We start from the raw sequence: 19,097 nt of genomic DNA on the forward strand, positions 1-19,097 counted from the left end.
ATGACGGTAAGGCAAAAAAAGGTTGGCACAAACATCTCAACCAAAGGGATTCTCTCTACTATGTGGAATGTCATTTGTTTGTTAAAATGTGATTTTGAAGCAAATTGTTTTCCACATGCATCACAACATCACAACAAAATAGTTTGTCTCCTGTGTGGATTCTCGTGTGTATGTTTAAATGTGACTTGTAGGCAAATCTTTTTCCACAAACATCACAACCAAAGGGTTTGTCTCCTGTGTGGTTTCTCATGTGATTGTTTAAATATGACTTTAAGGTAAATCTTTTTCCACATGCATCACAACCAAAGGGTTTGTCTCCTGTGTGGGTTTTTATATGTTGGTTTAAACGTGACTTGAAGACAAAATGTTTTCCACAAACACCACAAATAAAAGGTTTGTCTCCAGTGTGGATTCTCATGTGTGTGTTTAATTGTGACTTGTATACAAATCTTTTTCCACATGCATCACAACCAAAGGGTTTCTCCTCTGTGTGGGCTTTAATGTGTTTATTTAAACTTGATTTTCGATTAAATCTTTCTCCACATGTACCACAAACAAAGGGTTTGTCTCCTGTGTGGGTACTTATGTGTTTGTTTAAATCTGACTTTAAGGTAAATCTTTTTCCACATGCATCACAAACAAAGGGTTTCTCTCCAGTGTGGGCTCTCGTGTGCATGTTTAAATGTGACTTGTAGGTAAATCTTTTTCCACATGCATCACAACCAAAAGGTTTGTCTCCTGTGTGGGTTCTCATGTGATTGTTTAAATATGACTTTAAGGTAAATCTTTTTCCACATGCATCACAACCAAAGGGTTTCTCTCCTGTGTGGGTTTTTCTGTGCTGGTTTAAACGTGACTTGAGGACAAAATCTTTTCCACAAACACCACAATTAAAGGGTTTGTTTCCTGTGTGGATTCTCATGTGTGTGTTTAATTGTGACTTGTAGTCATATCTTTTTCCACATGCAACACAACTAAAGGGTTTCTCCTCTGTGTGGGTTTTTATTTGCTGGTTTAAGGCTGATTTTCGGTTAAATCTTTCTCCACATGCATCATAATCAAAGGGTTTGTCTCCAGTGTGGACTGTCATGTGTCTACTTAGTTCTCGTTTTCCCTTAAAACGTTTACCACACTCACCACAGTTAAAATCTTTACTACCTGTCTGAAACTTCGTCAGTGAATCTATGTTCTTCTCTGTGAAACACGTCTCATTACCAGAACAATCTGAAGACGTTAATCTTGGACGACATGTCATGTGACTCTGAAGAGAGCGTCTGTCAGCAAATTTTCCTCCACATTCAGAGCAGCTCAAAGATTTGTTGACAGTGTTTCTGCCTGATCCTGGAGTCCTGCTCTCCTTCCAATCATCCTCACTGTCTTCAGTTTCAGAGTCTGATAAGCGTTTAAGCTCAGATTCATGATGCTTCACACTATCCTCCTCATCATCCTTACCATCTTCAGTCTCTAAATAGTTGTAAGTGCCTCCATGAGTATTTAGATCTGGGTTTATGCTGGTTTCTGTTGTCCCACAGTCCTCTACTTTAATTTCTGCTTTTATCTGGTCACCTGAGCTGCTGCTTGGAAGATCTCTGTCTTCTGTTTGCTGTTGATGCAGCTGAGAGAACAGAGGTTTTTCTTCATCCTCTTCACTCTTCATATGAACAACAGTTAATGGAAACATGGTATCATCAGTCTCCTTCTTCACATTCAGTTGTTCTCCATCCTGGCTGGCCCAGATTCTTTCACTTTCCTCCTTTATGTGGAGGAGTTCCAGCTCCTGCTGGTCCATATCAGGACTCTGTTCTTCAGGAGCCTCTTCTTTAACATCTGCAGACATCATTGAAACATATTACATGCATTATGAACAACTTTAACTCGACAATGTTACAAAGATGATAAAGATTAAAACTAGAGAAAATAATCAGATAAATATTATCAGTGAAAAGTATAGTGTGTAAAAATCAGAGATGCTACAATGGTTGATATATATAATATAATTGTAATAATATAATTGTAATAATATAATATATATAATATAATATATTGGTGGCATGGTATAAATACAAAATTCTAAAACACAAATTTATACAATGATTTAATTATCTTTATTCAAAACAAAGAAAAACTAGTTATAACATTCCTGATAAAAAATACAGTATATGTTTTTGTACATAATTATTGCTATTAAGCATTTTGAATTACTTTTGAAGCTTTTATTAGAAGCTGGATGCTTTCCATTGGTTATGATTTTACTCGTATTGGTTTTCTACTCCTGCCTCAGTGACAGGTACATAATTTTAAGGCCAACATAAATTTCCCCTCATGTCGCAGAGTAGCACTCAGAATTGTTGTCCGAGTGCCAAGAAGATGCCCAACAGATTTACTTTCACAAACACCTGTCATTTTAGTGTGGGAGGTTTCATGGCTAAATTGGACCAGCCTGGTAGCCAGTCTTCATTGATTGCACATTGCACCAGTAAGAGCAGAGTGTGAAGGTACAATTAGCAGGGTAAGAGCACAATTTTGCTCAAAATATTGAAATGCACACAACATTATGGGTGACATACCAGAGTTCAAAAGAGGACAAATTGTTGGTGCATGTCTTGCTGGTGCATCTGTGACCAAGATAGCAAGTCTTTGTGATGTATCAAGAGCCACGGTATCCAGGGTAATGTCAGCATACCACCAAGAAGGACGAACCACATCCAACAGGATTAACTGTGGACGCAAGAGGAAGCTGTCTGAAAGGGATGTTCGGGTGCTAACCCGGATTGTATCCAAAAAACATAAAACCACAGCTGCCCAAATCAAGGCAGAATTAAATGTTCACCTCAACTCTCCTGTTTCCACCAGAACTGTCCGTCGGGAGCTCCACAGGGTCAATATACACGGCCGGGCTGCTATAGCCAAACCTTTGGTCACTCATGCCAATGCCAAACATCGGTTTCAATGGGGCAAGGAGCGTAAATCTTGGGCTGTGGACAATGTGAAACATGTATTGTTCTCTGATGAGTCCACCTTTACTGTTTTCCCCACATCCAGGAGAGTTACGGTGTGGAGAAGCCCCAAAGAAGCGTACCACCCAGACTGTTGCATGCCCAGAGTGAAGCATGTGGGTGGATCAGTGATGGTTTGGGCTGCCATATCATGGCATTCCCTTGGCCCAATACTTGTGCTAGATGGACGCGTCACTGCCAAGGACTACCGAACCATTCTTGAGGACCATGTGCATCCAATGGTTCAAACATTGTATCCTGAAGGCGCTGCCGTGTATCAGGATGACAATGCACCAATACACACAGCAAGACTGGTGAAAGATTGGTTTGATGAACATGAAAGTGAAGTTGAACATCTCCCATGGCCTGCACAGTCACCAGATCTAAATATTATTGAGCCACTTTGGGGTGTTTTGGAGGAGCGAGTCAGGAAACATTTTCCTCCACCAGTATCACGTAGTGACCTGGCCACTATCCTGCAAGAAGAATGGCTTAAAATCCCTCTGACCACTGTGCAGGACTTGTATATGTCATTCCCAAGACGAATTGATGCTGTATTGGTCGCAAAAGGAGGCCCTACACCATACTAATAAATTATTGTGGTCTAAAACCAGGTGTTTCAGTTTCATTGTCCAATCCCTGTATATATATATATATATATATATATATATATCACTATTGGAAACAGCTTTAGGATCATTTCTATTGTAATGGACATGGAGACGGAAACGAATAGGACAAAAAAGAAGCAAGAAAGCGAGAGAGGTTGGGCAAAAAGGAAAAATGAAAAGAAGAATAGAGGAGAGAAAAAAGTATGAAGAGAATACATCTGTGTTTCTGTTAACATCTGAATCCAAAGAACCTGTGGGTCTATGTGTGAGCGAGCTTTTGTATATAAGGTTTCTTCATAAAAATATGCAGTAGCGAGTGTGAGGAGCCATAGACCAGCCACCCTGGAACGGAGAGAGACATGGAGGAGATCTGAGCCGCAGACATCCAAAGGTCCCCCAGAGCACAGGAACCCCAGGAGAACCATCGCTGGGACTACCGCAACCCCCCCAGAGAAGGGCAGGGGAGAGTCCCAGGGGAACCACCCAGCAGCCACAGAGCAGAATCCCCAGGAAGCTGCAGCGACGAGACCACAGGCCACATTGGCCATGTACGGCAAAGCAGATCAAGCCATGGACCCAGAGACCATCAGCCTGACTAAGCCAGAAGGCATTTTTACCTTTGGTATGATATACAGCAAATCTAAGATCAACTGTAGAAGAGAAACTTTGCTACTGGATAGCTTTTAAAACAGCTCGTCTCTACTGTCCAGTTTGAGTTGAGATCTTGCCTGAGCAAGCACAGCGTGGGCTCTGGAACCCAGCTCTCCAAGAGAAGTTGGACTCTTCGACTATGGAGTGGCATACGGTGTGGGGGTGGGTTTGCTTGTCATGGGACAAGCTCAGTTGTCCCATGATGGGGTTTACCCTGGTGGATGAGAAGGTCTCATCACTGTTCCTTCAAGTCAATCGGGTCTCTGACCGTTGTTTCGGCCCAGTAGTGCGGAGTACGCAGCCTTCTTTGCATCCCTGTCGGGGGTGCTGGACAGTGCCCCTCTCAGGGACGCAGTAATTCTGCTGGGGGACTTCAACTCCCATGTAGGAAACAACAGCAATAACTGCAGGGGTGTGATTGGGAGGAATGGCCTTCCCAATCTGAACCCCGGTGGTGTTTCGTTATTGGACTTCTGTGCCAGTCATGGAATGACTGTAATGAACAACATGTTCAAGCATAAGGGTGTTCATTAGTGCACTTGGCACAAGGACATCCTAAGAAGGAGATAATTGATTAACTTTGTAGTCGTGTCTTCAGACCTTTGGATTCATGTCTTCACTCAGGTGAAGAGGGCCTGAGCTGTCCACCGATCAACACCTGGTGATGAATTGGATCCGCTGGAGGGTTAGGCTGGACAGACTTGGCAGGCAAGTGTGTGGTGAGGTTATGCTGGGAACAACAGGCGAAGCCCTCTGCCAGGGTGTTGGAGAGAGGAGAGTCCGGCCGATAGTCAAACCTCGGCTTAAGGAGAAGAACTGTGGTTTTCGTCCTGGCTGTGGAGCACTGGACCAGCTCTACACCTTTTATAAGGTACTCGAGGGTTCACAGGAGATTGTCCAACTGATCCACATGTTTTGTGGACCTAGAGAAGGCATTCGACCATGTCCCTTGTGGTGCCCTGTGAGCGACGCTCCAGAAGTAAGGAGTCAGGGTCCCTTATTAGGGGAGCGGAGCAGGAATTTGGTCCGCATTGCCGGCACTAAGTCGGATCTGTTCCAGGTGCATGTTGGAATTTGGCAGGGCTGCCCTTTGTTACCGGTCCTGTTCATAAGTTTTGTGAACAGAATTCCTAGACACAGCCAAGGGCCGGAGTGGGTCTGGTTTGGAGACCACTGGATTCAGTCTCTCCTTTTTGCGGGTGATGTACCTGCTGTTCCCCTCAAGCCAAGACCTACAGCATGCACTAGGGTGGTTTGCAGCCGACCATGAAGCGGCTAGGATGAGAAGCTCTTCCAAGTCCGAGGTCATGGTTTTCGACTAGAAAAGGGTGGCTTGCCCTCTTAGGTTGGAGGGGAGTCAAAGTATCTCGGATCTTGTTCATGAGTGATGGGGAGAATGAAGTAGGAGATCGATAAACAGATTTGTGCAGCTGCCACAGTATTGAGCATGCTGTGCCGGTCCGCTGTGGTGAAGAGAGAGCTGAGCCAAAAAAGCGAAGGTCTTGATTAACCGGTCAGTCTACGTTCCTATCCTCACCAATGGACATGAACTTTGGGTTGTGACCAAAGAACGAGATCCCGGATAGAAGCAGCTGAAATGAACTTCCTCCGTTGGGTGGCTTCCTCCTCACTCCCTTAGAGATAGGGTGAGGAGCTCAGCTATCCAGGAGGAGCTTGGAGTAGAGCCACCGCTCCTCCACATTGAGAGGAGTCAGTTGAGGTGGCTCGGGCATCTGTTTCGGAAGTCTCCTGGACGCCTCCCCTGGGAGGTGTTCCAGGCACGTCCTACCGGCGAGGAAGGCCAGGGGAGAGAATTGAAAATGGCACTCTACACACCTACAAAAGTCCTACCTAATCTGGAAAAACAGTTTGATGTTATATAAAAAGGGACTTCGCACAGTTGGAACAGCCTTTCTCCCATCAGTAATTCAGAAGAATAAGAATAATCCTAGGATTATTTTTAGTGCAGTTGCCAAACATACACAGAATCATAGTTCTGTTGGGACAGGCATTAAATTAGCTCACAGCAGTAATGATCTCATGGGATTCATTATAAATAATATTTACTCTATTAAAAATAAAATGATTGGCATCCTCGCAAAGGCGATTACCTAATCCTCAGTAAGTGAGACAACACTGGAGATAACTGTGGAACCTGATCTGTGGTTGGACCACACCTCTGCAGTTTTGTCTGAATAATAGTGTTTTCACTGTGTTTTTAAAATGCCTTTGACAAGGCTTTTCCCACATATGCAGATATTGAAAGAAGACTTCTTAAGATTTAAAGCATTAGGCAGTTATTGACATAATAATAGGATTAAAGATGCAAAAATAAATAAAATAAAATAACAATATTTTGATGTTAAATTTTGCAAGTCCAAAGTCGCCTGAGAATGACGTCTAATGGTGGTGCGTTCACACCGAACGCGGATTCTGCAAATATTTTGCGCCATTTGTGTACTTTTGCTCGTTTGACATTCCGTGTGATCTCCGCGTTGCCATTTGGCAACAAGCGTCGACGCTTCGCCGCTTCGCCGGGAACAGTTCAGAGATTACCACCACCTACTCCAGGAGCTGCGTCTGGATGACTGTCGATTTCAGCGGTACTTCCGTCTATCCAGGACCCAGTTCGAAGATCTGCTGTCCCGCGTTGGGAGATGGATCGGCCTCCGGGACACCAACTACCGGCGCTGTATCCCCGCTGCTGAACGCCTGTCCATCTGTCTTCGGTGAGTAAATAAATCTCAGCTCAATAAAAAAAACTGCTGATTTTTAATGTCCACATCTCCTAAGTATAAGATATTTGTGCCTAAACATAACCAGGCCAGAACCTTTCTGTACTTGTCTCGGTAAAAGTAATTAGTTGAGTCATACAACTCTGGCTTGCCGCACAACGCCACTATGATCTGGTCCTCCATCTTCACTGACAACCGCTTCTTCTCCACTGCGGTCTTTCACCCTACGTCACAGCCACATCCAGTCCCTGATTGGTTGACGCGATGAGAATTTAGGAAAAAGTTCAGATTTTTTAACTCGTCCATCGCTCTCGCTCCCGCTTCGCTTGGGCGCCTTCCACACTGCGTCCTTCGTCTCCTTCGCACTGCACCGCGCCGCTCCTGAACGCGCCTCTACATAGGGATAACATGTAAATCGGCCGCTCCTATCGCAGAATCCACGTTCGGTGTGAACGCACCATAAGGAGAAGTCTCAGGTCATTCATTGTGTGAGTGTCAATGAAACTGTTCAAGTAGAAGCCAAGTTGCGTTAAGAACAGCGTTAATAAAGTGAAACGATGCATTGCTGGTGGTAGAAGCAACACTACGACAACAGCCGTTAGTCTGCACTATTTTCCTGAAGCGAAGAGGATCAGAGCTGGCTGGATCAGAGCTGGAAAACTGAGGAGGAACAGATGGCCTGGTCCCACCAAGCACAGCCAGTTGGGACTGGAGTACTGTTTCAAACTGCTTCAAACAAGAAACCTCTGAATTCGCAAAAGAAACTATCTCAGAGGTCAGATGTCTGACAGAGGAAGGACGGTGAGCCATGCTGTTCAGAGCATCTGATGGGAAAACATTGTCAAGGATCTGTTGCTAAACGGATCAAGGCTCAGCAGGTAAGAACGCTTCCTTGTCGCAAAAGTACATTTAGATATCAGCAGTTATTGTTAATAATTAAAAATCCAAAATTATTATTATTATTGTTATTAAAATAAGATAGATGACACGCAAACAATATATTTAAATAAATGTTTCTCTAAAGATTATAAAGTGATAAAAATGACCAGGTAGATCTTGAATCATCCCTTTTGTCGCTGCTGCTGCTCCATGCTGCTCACTGTTTCACTCAGTGCCATATTTACTGTAACCCTGGATTTACACTGTATCTGCTCCAGTCCGGTCTGGTCCGCTGCGAAGCCCGTAGGAGCTCCAAGAACCATAAGCGGATAAAAACTAGTGATAAATGCGGAAGCAAGTCCAAAACAAGTAATTCTAGGGAAGTTAAACCAGTTAAACTGCTTCATTTTTCGTTTTATGCATCCAGAAAATTTCATGGTTGTTCTACAACGGGTGAGTTCACTGAGTGCAGAGAAGCTATATTTGTCGCTTAATTTGGTGAATTTAATGTTTAATTGCTTGGTTTATAATACCTTAGTTAACCTAGTAACTGATCTAATTGATCTAAGGTGAACAACTGCTAATATATACACATATATAAATATATGTGCGTATTTATTAATATAGCGAGATCCAGTCTGTCTTTACTGAATTATTTTGAAAATCCAGATGTTTGCTGGTTCGGTTTCCTGGTGGTGCGGTATGGTTCATGCATATTGACTCCAGCAGTGCTCCGGCATTCGGCAACAATAGACTGTCCACAGGCCACAGCGCTGGTGCTCTGCCATCTGATGAAAGCTGACTTTCTTCTCCTGACTGCTGCGCCTCTCTGATAGTGACTGAAATATATCTAAAGAAATATCAGATTCCTCACTGCTGTCTGTGTCAATGCCATTTTAGCAGCACTCAGTTTACGTGCCGGGGTTCCGCTGTGATGTCATAAAAAAGCGCAACAAAATCTCAAAGTAGACAAGAAATGCCTTTTTAAGTGAACTTTATGACCATACAGTATATCTCAACAACTGTTCATTTCAGTAGCATGAAGTTACTTTTTAAAATATTTAATCAGTGTTTCCTTTCCATAAATGTAATTAGATTTATCAAGGAAATTCAATGTCACAACCACTTTGAAGTTCAAAGCCGGTCAATGGAACCCAGGTTAAGACAGCTATTGAGTTAGAATTTTCCCATTCATCCATAAACTTCTGGTACTGACTGACAATCATCTCATAGTGAGGTGTTAATTCTGGTATTGATGTTCATCGTGGTTTATTGTTTTCATCACATTATTGATCAAAAGCTTGGAATAATTCTAATTTTTCAGTTGTCCATTAATCATCCATTGATTACTCTTCCATTTTTCTATCATCTTTCCGTTGTTCAGTAGTTTAGAGAGTGCAACTAGTTTTAGGTGAATATTTTCATTAACTAGCATATTTGACAGTAAGGTAGCTCGAATCATCCCTCTTTGGTAAACTGTCTGATAATACAGTTAGAGTTTGGTGATTTTGGTTTATAGTTATTAAAAAATAATTCCAAGCATTAATTATTAAGTTGTAGTAGCCCAACAATCACAATTTCATACTCTGTTTTGAATATCTAAACATGGATAAATTTGATTAGGAATTACAAACTGACAGCTGAGCACTTTGTTGAAAGCTCATTGAATTAGAATTCAAACACAGTAAAAGCAAAACATTCAATAAAACTTTGCACAAAAGTGCTCACAGTTCAAGGCACATCAATTAAAACGGTCACGATCCAGAATCTGTGTAATTCTAACCTACTTTATTCTTCCCAGACTATGAGAAAAGTGACTAAAGAAATGAATTTACTTGAGTGACGTCTTCTACTGGTTGAGAAAGGAACTTACTTCCCTGAAAAAGTGTCACCTCTAAGACAGAGATCACTGGAGGAGAGAAAATTAGGGTCAAGTGTACAACCAGCTGTCTGTAGGATCCAACCAGCACCAAATGATCCGGGAGTCTTTACAGCTGCAGACACACATTGGCGCCGTGTCTGGGGAGTCGGTTTCCTCCACCGGGTGCACCTGTATCACCGCACAAAAAGCGGGATTTTCAGCCCCCTAAACTGCCATGAATCCCACTACTTCATGGCTTTTAACCCCTTCATCATGAATTATAATGACCCTGTATCAAAAATACAGCCCTTACTCAAAACTAATTTAATTTAACTCATGTTGTTCCATTCATGCTGGGCTAGTGATCTAACCAATGGGTTCTCAGTCTTGCTCATCAAGTACCCTTGTCCTGCTTGTTTTAGGTGTCCCCTTGCTGTCTAATATAAATGGGGCTTCTGCAGCACTGCAATCATTTGTATGCTGAAACAGAGACACCTACAACATGCAGTGCAGGGCTACTTGAAGCCCTGAATATAGATCCACTGATCTATACCTGAATAAAGGACACGAGGCACCCGCTGGACTTACTTTTTTATAAAATAATAAAAAAAAATTAAAGATTAAATTAAACAAAAGAGTTAAAAAACTTGTCCAGCTCAGGACCATGTGAAGGTGGCGTTCTTTCTGAAAATTTTCAATGTGCAGATGCTTGTGATGAGTCAGACTGTACTTTGGATCCGCCTCCAGTCTCCTCTGTAACTTCAAACAGAGGTTCCTGGCTGCGGAAACTTGGGGGCCGCACAATCCAACCAGACGCCCCCTCGAAGCTGCCATCTTCCTCATCTGACATGAGATCAATGGTGACCCCTTTCCTAAATGCAAGCTACTCTGCTTCAAGCACAGTCAGCCTCGCCTCCAGCAGCTGAAAACACAGAACAGGCGGTCATTATCCATGCATCAAAGAATAACGAGTCCTTGTCATTCTAAGCCATAATTAACTTTTTTGGGAGACACTTGGGTTAGAATGCACATAATACGCAGACAGAAATAAAAAAAGATCCTTGTAGCAGTAAAAGTAAAAAGTAGCAGCACATGTTGATGTAAAAAACTTTAAAATCATGTATCATTTTCTTTCTACTTCACTGTTATATACCGCTTTGTTTTTTGGCCGTTCACATAAAATTCCAACAAAATATATTTATGTTTGAGGTTGTGCCAGAGCAGTCCCTGAAATGGGTAGATAAATGTTCCAATGCCATTGTGTAATTATTAAGAAGTTGTAATGTAATTATAAAGATGTAAGTTTTAACTCATACTTTATTAGTTTATTTAATTGGGACATTACTTTTAGTGTTAGAGTTTAAAAATTGAGATCACCTGCATAAATAAAGGTTAAACAGAAAAGGTACATTACAAATACATAAAATAGTAAGTAGTTGTAATAGTATAATAAACATTACTTTCTTTAGAAATGCATTGAGAGCCTCCATAGATTACATGATGTGTGACGACGTGTGAGCTACTTAATCGTTGTAACCTTGTTTTGCAATGACGCGTCAATTTTTTTATGACAGAAACATCAACCAAGTAATATTACCCGCTTCCTTCTTGACCGGCACCGAGCGGACGTCTTAATGGCTGCCGCCTTCTCTGCATGATCTGACTGGCTGTACAGGAAGTTCTGGCGCACCGTTTCGTAGTGCGTCTTACATCCAGCTGGAAAACATTTGCGTTGTAAATACATAGCGTGACCAATAACTATATTCAAGCAAAAAAAAAAAAAAACAGAACCACACACACACACCACAATGATAGTGATACTTACACACAATGGAAGCATAATCCACACCATGTAACTCTGGGCTTGACCCCGGCCAACGCAGATGTGACCCCCACGTTGTGAGGCGAACAAAGTCTGTGAAAACAAACGCGTAATTAAACAAGAGTGAAACTAAAATAGAGCCCCTGCCAATGCATACTTAAAATTATCAGCTTTCACACAGTTTATTTTTCTACCTTTGTCGTGGGTCGTAGCGGCTGAAATTCAAATTAGAAGTGTGCAGGCGGCGGGCGGCTTCCTATGAGAAAAGGTGGGAAAAACATAAAGTTGCTTTGTGAATTTATTGTAATCTCACCGTGACTCTTTACGTTTTCGGTTTAGAAAAGACCAAGTCTTACCGCAAATTTTGGGTTGTTTTGGCGCCTTTTCCTCTGCAGCTCTTCGGAACACGAGGCCTTGGACTTTAAACGACTCAGGTCACCAAATCGTCGCGGATCCGCGCTAACTTCTGGTAGACCTCGGTAGAAAACTGAGTCATCTGACGAGACAACTCAGTCATCGCAGTAATCAGCGTCTTTTCGCCAATGACGGGACTGGCTGAAGCTGGTTGGAGAGGCACATTTCCCCGAGGAGTTTCAGGGGTGAACTGCAGACGACGTCCAGCCATCTTATTATCTATAAACGACGCAGACACAAGATGAAATACGTAGACGGAAGGAGACCGTCTGTATTTATAGGTTCTCGTCTCGCGAGTTCTTTCGCGCCACCATGGCCTTGAATGTGAACGCTTTTGTCCAATCACAGGCGACGTTCTGCTACATTCTCGCGGAGGCTAGGTGAAGGTAAAATTAAACACACAAGTAGCAATAAGAGAAGAGAAGATGGCAGTCCCTAAGTTAACTAAGAACCAAAGACCTCGGCGCATTTGTGAACACTGCGATAACGGACAGTATATGTACCATAAGAGACGGTATCTACGGAACGGCCCGTAGAACATGATGCCAAAAAGACAAATCAGAAGTTGCGCAGGACGTGTCGTCATCAAATGACTATGATTCATAACGCTGGAGAAGGTGCAGAAAGCCAAATATTGCATCCCAAGGAGTCAGAAGGAGAATTTGAAGTGGTAGACGAATCAGAGGAAACGGACCCACCGACTGACAACATTAAGACCGACATTTTTATATAATATACATATTTGTGCACATGTCTAGCTACATGTGTGTGTGTTTTATGTTTTACTGAATTTTACTTTTGTAATTACCTTCTTATAGTCTTACCTTAGCAGATGAGCACATTTTGTGGCTACATCTGCATTTAATTGGTTTCATGAATGCAAATATAGATAGTTTTTTACTGACGATGTAAGGGCAGGGCTACCTTTTTATAGTTCCTCTGCTTTGAACACTTTCCAGATGTAACAGAAGATGACCAGAGCATTCGTTTTTTCCTCTGATCTGGAGCAAGATGATGACGATGAGGCAAACATATCTTGTGTTGTGGTACGTTAAAAAAAGTTACTTCATACTTTTCGGTATCAAATTAGCACATTTCTTGCACAACAACTAGCTAATTAAGATGCACATCTCCTTTTCAATATGAGAATGTGCGAATGGCAGTTTTTTCAGTAGCAAATGACCACCATCATTCCACAAAAGAAATGCAGCTAGTTCAGATGTAGAAGCTCTTTTCAACCTGCTGCAGTGTGAAACTGTGCATAGGACAGTCGTTTCTGCATCACATGACCACATGATTGTACGCTGCCACGCTCCTTAAGACATACATGATTGTTTCCTCCTGTGATTCTGTAATTCAGTTTATTTATATAGCAACAATTCACATAATCACATAACTCTACCGAGTTATAGAATCAATCAGTCAAAATATACTTAATTTGTACTTTTTACAGACAATTACACAGACAGATTGACAGACTAGCTTAATTGGTAGCTTTGTCTGGAAAAAAACAGTTAAGCAGGTGAGAATTTGGTTGGAATTGGATCCAACAAACAAGTTAAAGGCTTAGATAAAGCAAATAATTTTGATAACTCAGAAAACTCAACTAAATAGAAAGAGTCCAGACACAGTTCAGGTTCTATAGTTAACTCCAATGTTGCACCACCATCGAAGGATGCCAATGATTAATTCAAACATTGTCATTTATTGCCATTATCAACATCAAAAGCTTTTGTTTGTAAAATATACTTATATACATATGCATTAAATGTCCCTTGCAGGCTGCCACAAGTGTTCAAGACGTTCAGTGAGAAAGAGTCCGATAGTAAAACAGATTACTCGAGATTTAAACGCTCATCATGGCAGCCACACGCCTCAAAAGATCACAATCACTACGCTGGATTATCCAAGAGGTCAAGGACCAAGGCTGAGCAGAAGAGAACTGAACACACGTATGGAGCAAGATGGTCAGAACTGTTACGTTTAAGTTACTATGATGCCATCAGATCCAATGCACAACTTTCTCCTTGGTACAGCAAGACACGTGTTCCGAGTTTGGACAGAACCTGGCGTTTTATCAACACAGAGCCTTGATGAACTGCAATTACGGACCAGCTTATTAATTCTGGTGTTTTTCGTTTGAGCGTTTCACTACTCCGTACTGGGCAAGTATCAGCACAATAGGACAATCAAAGTCTAGTCTGTCATGAGACAGTTTCAGCAAAGTCAACAACTCAGTTGTGGACATGTGAATATGGAGCTGAAATTGCCAATATTTTACAAGGTAAAATCACTGGGACTTTGTCACATGATGACATAACTGATGAGCTTTACGTAAAGCACGATGCTTTGGTGTCGGCAGAAACACTTCTTTTAGAAAACTGTACTGTGGTGCCTCTGTCCCCATTCCACCAGACAACCTTGGATGATCTTGACAGACATGCAATGTTGTCAATGTATCAGCAGATGTACCCTGGAAACCGTATCACTTCCATCGACTGCTTTGCCTTGACATTCAAAAGGGTAACATATCTAAGAGTAACTTACGGCGAAGATGGATCCCGGGCAGAAAAAGTCAGCACATGTATCTGCTAACTGGTGTGAAAATAACGGTTTTGAGGAACCTGTCCTTGACCCTTTAACAGATCTAAGGCCAGCCATTATAAAGCAGTTTATGGTTGTCAATATTATGTCAGAAAGTGCTACGTTTAAACATGTCATTGCACAAGTCTCCTGGCTCAGTCCCCATCCAGACGGACATTTTTATGGAAAGCCAGTAGACGTTTGGAGCTTGCAGGGAACAGACATCTCATACCCAGCATCATTTCTAGCCGTTGAGCGCATTGCAGGAAGTCCATTTGAGCAGGACAGTAGAGAGGGTGACTGTTGTTATGCCACTCTGCACAGTGGTTGAGATCTAGAACATGTAGATAATGTATGGATGGGACAGTGATAAAAATCCACACAAATTTATACCACCTTTAAATATCTCACAGTAAAAACCTTTTTTTTTTTTACAACTCATTAAAGAAAAGGGGAGCTTTAGAAAGGAACCACAAATGGTAAACCTTAAAACCCCCACAGATAGAAGCAGGGAAGGATAACCTAACAAGGGCCCTCTGAGACCCACTAGTCTCTCCCCACTGATTAAACAGGACACACACCCTCCCCAAGACAAGCAAAATGTAATTAGACTTTCATCATTGCCTTAATTGTACAATACATTAAAATGTCATAATGCAATTTAACTCAGAAATCTTTCTTGAGAATTTAATGTTGGCTGAATGATCCGTCTGTATTATATTTTACGTGTTGCCGCATATGTCAGATGCACTGAAAGATTACTATTACCTGAGGAGAGGGGGGTCAGGGGGCAACACTGACAAAGAAAGCTGACGTCAATTCCTGGCATTTTACGATGCAGATAGAAAACTGCTGTTTTCAGCCACTAGCCTGAAGTTCTGCTGCAATTTTACGTGTCAATAACTGCTGATAATCCCGCTATTCATGCAGCAATCATTTAATAAAGTCAACTCTGAAACTAGAGAAATGTCTCATTTCTTCCTCCTTTTTGTGAAGCTAATCTACTTTAGATCATAAAAGACAACCAGATGCACCAGACTGTTAGCTGCCAGACAGGAGACACACACACAAACAAATCCTTACTCTTGATAGGAGCTGCAGTTAATGGAAACCTGGTATCAGTCTCCTCCTTAACAGTGAGCTGCTCTCCTTCCTGACTGGTCCAGAGTTCCTCCTGTTCCTCCTTTATCTGGAGGGGCTCTGGCTCCTGCTGATCCACATCAGGACTCTGTTCTTCAGGAGCCTCTTCTTTAACATCTGCTGGCAGCACTGAAACACATTACATGCATTATGAACAACTTTCTGATTCAGTATATGTGATGCATACTGAAAATATACAAATATATAACACAGATTAATCCAGTTATGGCTGTTTTATTTTGAAATAACTAAAAGGAAATGATAACTACATAAAATCAGCTTTATTGCCAAGTTTGTTCAGAAAACAAGACATTTGACTCTGGTACATTTTGTTCTCAATAATTAAGAATATCTTCTTAAATGTAGATATAAACACAACTGAGTTTACAATAGAAGATAATGTGAGATCAGTCCAGGTATGCATGGTGTTGTTCTGGATCTCTGACTGTCAAGAGTTCATCAGAGAAACAACCTGGAGGAAGAAACTGTCTCTGTGGAGGCTGGTTTTAGCAGACAGCGCTCTGTAGCGCCACCTGAAGATAGAAGCCTAAACAGTTTGCATGGTGCAGGGTGTTTGGTACATAACATACAGCTCCTCTACCGTAATACACCATGGATGGACGCATCTGATTTCTACCGTCAGCGATCGTCGGCTCACTTCACCGCAGTTAGATGATCCTCTGTCGTTTCAAACTCTAATATTTCTGAGCTGGGCTCCAGAAGCTCCTGCTGATGTTTCACTATCCTAACAACGAGTTCTAATTCAGAGGAATAATCCACCAGCAGACTGAAAACGGCTCCTAAACTTTAACTACCATCCACACAGTTGGCATGAAGAAGGAAACATCCAAACCTAATCTGGGCTGGAAAACATCATCCATCATCTGGTGTCTCTTCCTCTGCTGCGTCCTGCCGCTGTTTGAGCTCCTGCTTCCCTCCAGTTTCTTTGACCAGATGTTCCTCAAGCTGCTGGACTTCTTTCCAGAGTTCATCAACTGCTGCTGCTGCAGCTCTCTTACAGCTTTATCAACACTCCCGCTTCTGGGCTGCTGACGAACAGGGAACAAAGGATGAAGAACCCGGAAGAGATCCGCGTGTTTCGGGAGAGGGGGCGGGGCCAGCGGAACCGGAAATTCCGAACAAATCTATTGTTGTTATTATGGCCCCGTCCCAATTCTGTCTCCACTCTTTGTCGCGTTGATTTCGCTACGCCCCCTCTGTGCCTTCGGTCCACACTTGGGCTGAGTGCGCATGTCACTACCCCTGTGAAGCACGAGCCGTACCGTCAGCTCATTTGCGCATGCGCAAACAAAGTTCCTTCCGGATGGGCATTTTTTTCTTTGCTCTTTCATTTATCTGTTTTAGGTGTAATGTTTCTTTTTGTATTTCATTGTACTTGTATACATAGTACATGATTTAAAGGGAATATGAAAAATACAGACAAAGATGGTTAATTTCGATAGACCGTTTTGACAGCTGTGAGCATGCGCAATGATTACGTCACACAGAGCGAAAATTTAAATTCGTATACTTGAACTTTTGATTCTTTCTGTACTGTACTCTAAAACAGAGTTGATCACAGAATGGATCCATTTGGATTCTTTCGAAGGAGACATCTCGCTTGTGGAGGCATTTTATTAATTTCTAACAGGAAATAAACCGGAACAACATGATGTGCATTTAATGGAGAGCAGAATATAACCACAAGTACAATATTTAAAGGAATAAAAGAACGTGTAAACTATAACGATGTTTCTTCGGTGCCCGAGGGTTGTGATCTTTCAAGGGCGGATTTATTTGATTGGCTTTAGCATTTAAACTTGATTTTAGTGACTATATAGATATTAATGGAAGATAATAAAATCTGGAAATGAGGTTTTTGTTGCAGATGTTTGGAGGTGTGAATATAGTATTTACCGTAAACAATAAAGAAATTAACAACATATAAAAGTTCTGTATTACTAAGTTAACTTTTTTTCCATAGCAAACAGCCTTACTGGTAAAATAATTTTCAAATTTTCTTCAATAAAAAAAGTTCCAAAATATTCTTGTATAACAACAATCACAAAACAGATGCACAATATTTTCTTCGTAATTTTTTACAGAAGGTACACATGGGATCCAAGTCCCATTTATACCTTGTTATCAAAAATGCTTTAACTGGATAGCAATTGTAAATAATTTTAAAGGAAATTTCTCGTTCTTTGTTATTAATAAGCTGTTTCCTTGCAAGCAACTAAGTCCATTTCCAGTCTATTTCTCCAAACATATTTGGCCAGTACAACATACAGGATGGTGAACAGACAATGTAGAAGAGATGTAACTTGGTGATGGTGAGCAGAGTGTGTGTGTGTGTGGAGACCGTGGGTTGTTGTATGGGCGTTGGCGCATTGCCTGCGTGCAGGTGCGTATGAGCTCTGAAAAGTGCACTTTGACCTGGATGGATCAAATGTGCAGCTTCGATGTTGTCTGGATACCAAACTGTTGAACTGTTCAAACTCGAATGTAATGAGCACAGATTTGGAATGTGATTCCTTACAAATCTTGAATGCTGATGAAATAAAGTCAAAACAAAATGAGTCAAACTGGTCAAACTGGTTATAAAGAGTGGAAAAAGAGAAGTGAAACTTACAGCAAAAGCACAAGCAAACAAAGTTGAATGATTTCAAAGTGAGCATAAAACAACTCAATAAAATTATAGCACTTGTACCACAAATGAAATCTCAAATGATATCAAAGGAAAATGTCTCACAAAGTTCTTTAGATCTGAACAATCTAAATGCCAACGTGTTTAAACTCTCCTCAGAGCCTGAGCCAGAGAATCAAGTGCAACCTGGAGACAGCTTTTCAAATTCTGGGAGTAAAAAATCCCGTTTCCAGCACTCCTCTACTACCTCACGCTCCTCTGCATGTTGGAAGGCTGTAGCTGAGCTGGCAGCTTTAGAAGCCAGACAAAACTACTTACAGAAAGCCACACAAGTGAGGAAGAAGAAGGATTATGTAAAAGAAGAGAAAAATTTGTGTTGGACAGTGACATTGCCAAAATAGAATGGCCACACTGAGTGTGATAAAGGCCAAAAGCAGCATTGTCGTGGTGCTTCTAAATCAAGAATTTCTGATGGGATGAATTCATATCTGGAAAAAAAATAACATGACTTACCTTGACTTCCCCAACAGCTACAGCCCCTGGATGCAAACGCTGCAGAATTTACTCCATCTTTCTCTACTAAACCAATGGGAAATACACCTCCATCAGTAAAACCTAAGACACTGTCTCTACCTAATATGTTGGAGTCTCATCCACATTTTGAGTCCCAGCATTACTCAAGGTCCATCCAAAAGTCTGAAAATGCACCTACACAGCATAGCATTGCATTTTGTGAAAATCGTGGTTTGCCAAACAGG

The 19,097-nt window shown here is 41.7% G+C and overlaps 2 protein-coding genes across 14 annotated transcripts in view; one reads left to right on the forward strand and one right to left on the reverse strand.

Moving 5' to 3' along the window:
- LOC124861426 (gastrula zinc finger protein XlCGF57.1-like) overlaps positions 1 to 17,458 on the reverse strand; it is a 1,067,819-nt gene extending 1,050,361 nt beyond the window's left edge. Inside the window, exons 1-3 of one of the 12 annotated variants that reach the window (XR_007036615.1) lie at positions 16,546 to 16,976; positions 15,636 to 15,821; positions 1,453 to 1,827 (exon numbers count right to left, since the gene is read on the reverse strand). Coding sequence is in view for 10 of the 12 variants with exons in the window: in XM_047355193.1 (XP_047211149.1) it covers positions 1,375 to 1,827; positions 15,636 to 15,821; positions 16,546 to 16,684 (778 nt within the window). In the remaining 2 variants the exon portion in view is untranslated. Of the gene's footprint in view, positions 1 to 1,374; positions 1,828 to 14,692; positions 14,887 to 15,635; positions 15,822 to 16,545 lie in introns of those variants that run through there. The other 11 variants (XR_007036616.1, XM_047355193.1, XM_047355199.1 and 8 more) reach the window with 11 other exon arrangements.
- Positions 1 to 19,097, forward strand: part of LOC124861420 (zinc finger protein 260-like) — a 680,754-nt gene that overhangs the window by 102,175 nt on the left and 559,482 nt on the right. The window lies entirely within an intron of this gene.

The sequence above is a fragment of the Girardinichthys multiradiatus genome, chromosome 24 (assembly GCF_021462225.1).
Source record: "Girardinichthys multiradiatus isolate DD_20200921_A chromosome 24, DD_fGirMul_XY1, whole genome shotgun sequence".
Lineage (NCBI taxonomy): Eukaryota > Metazoa > Chordata > Actinopteri > Cyprinodontiformes > Goodeidae > Girardinichthys > Girardinichthys multiradiatus.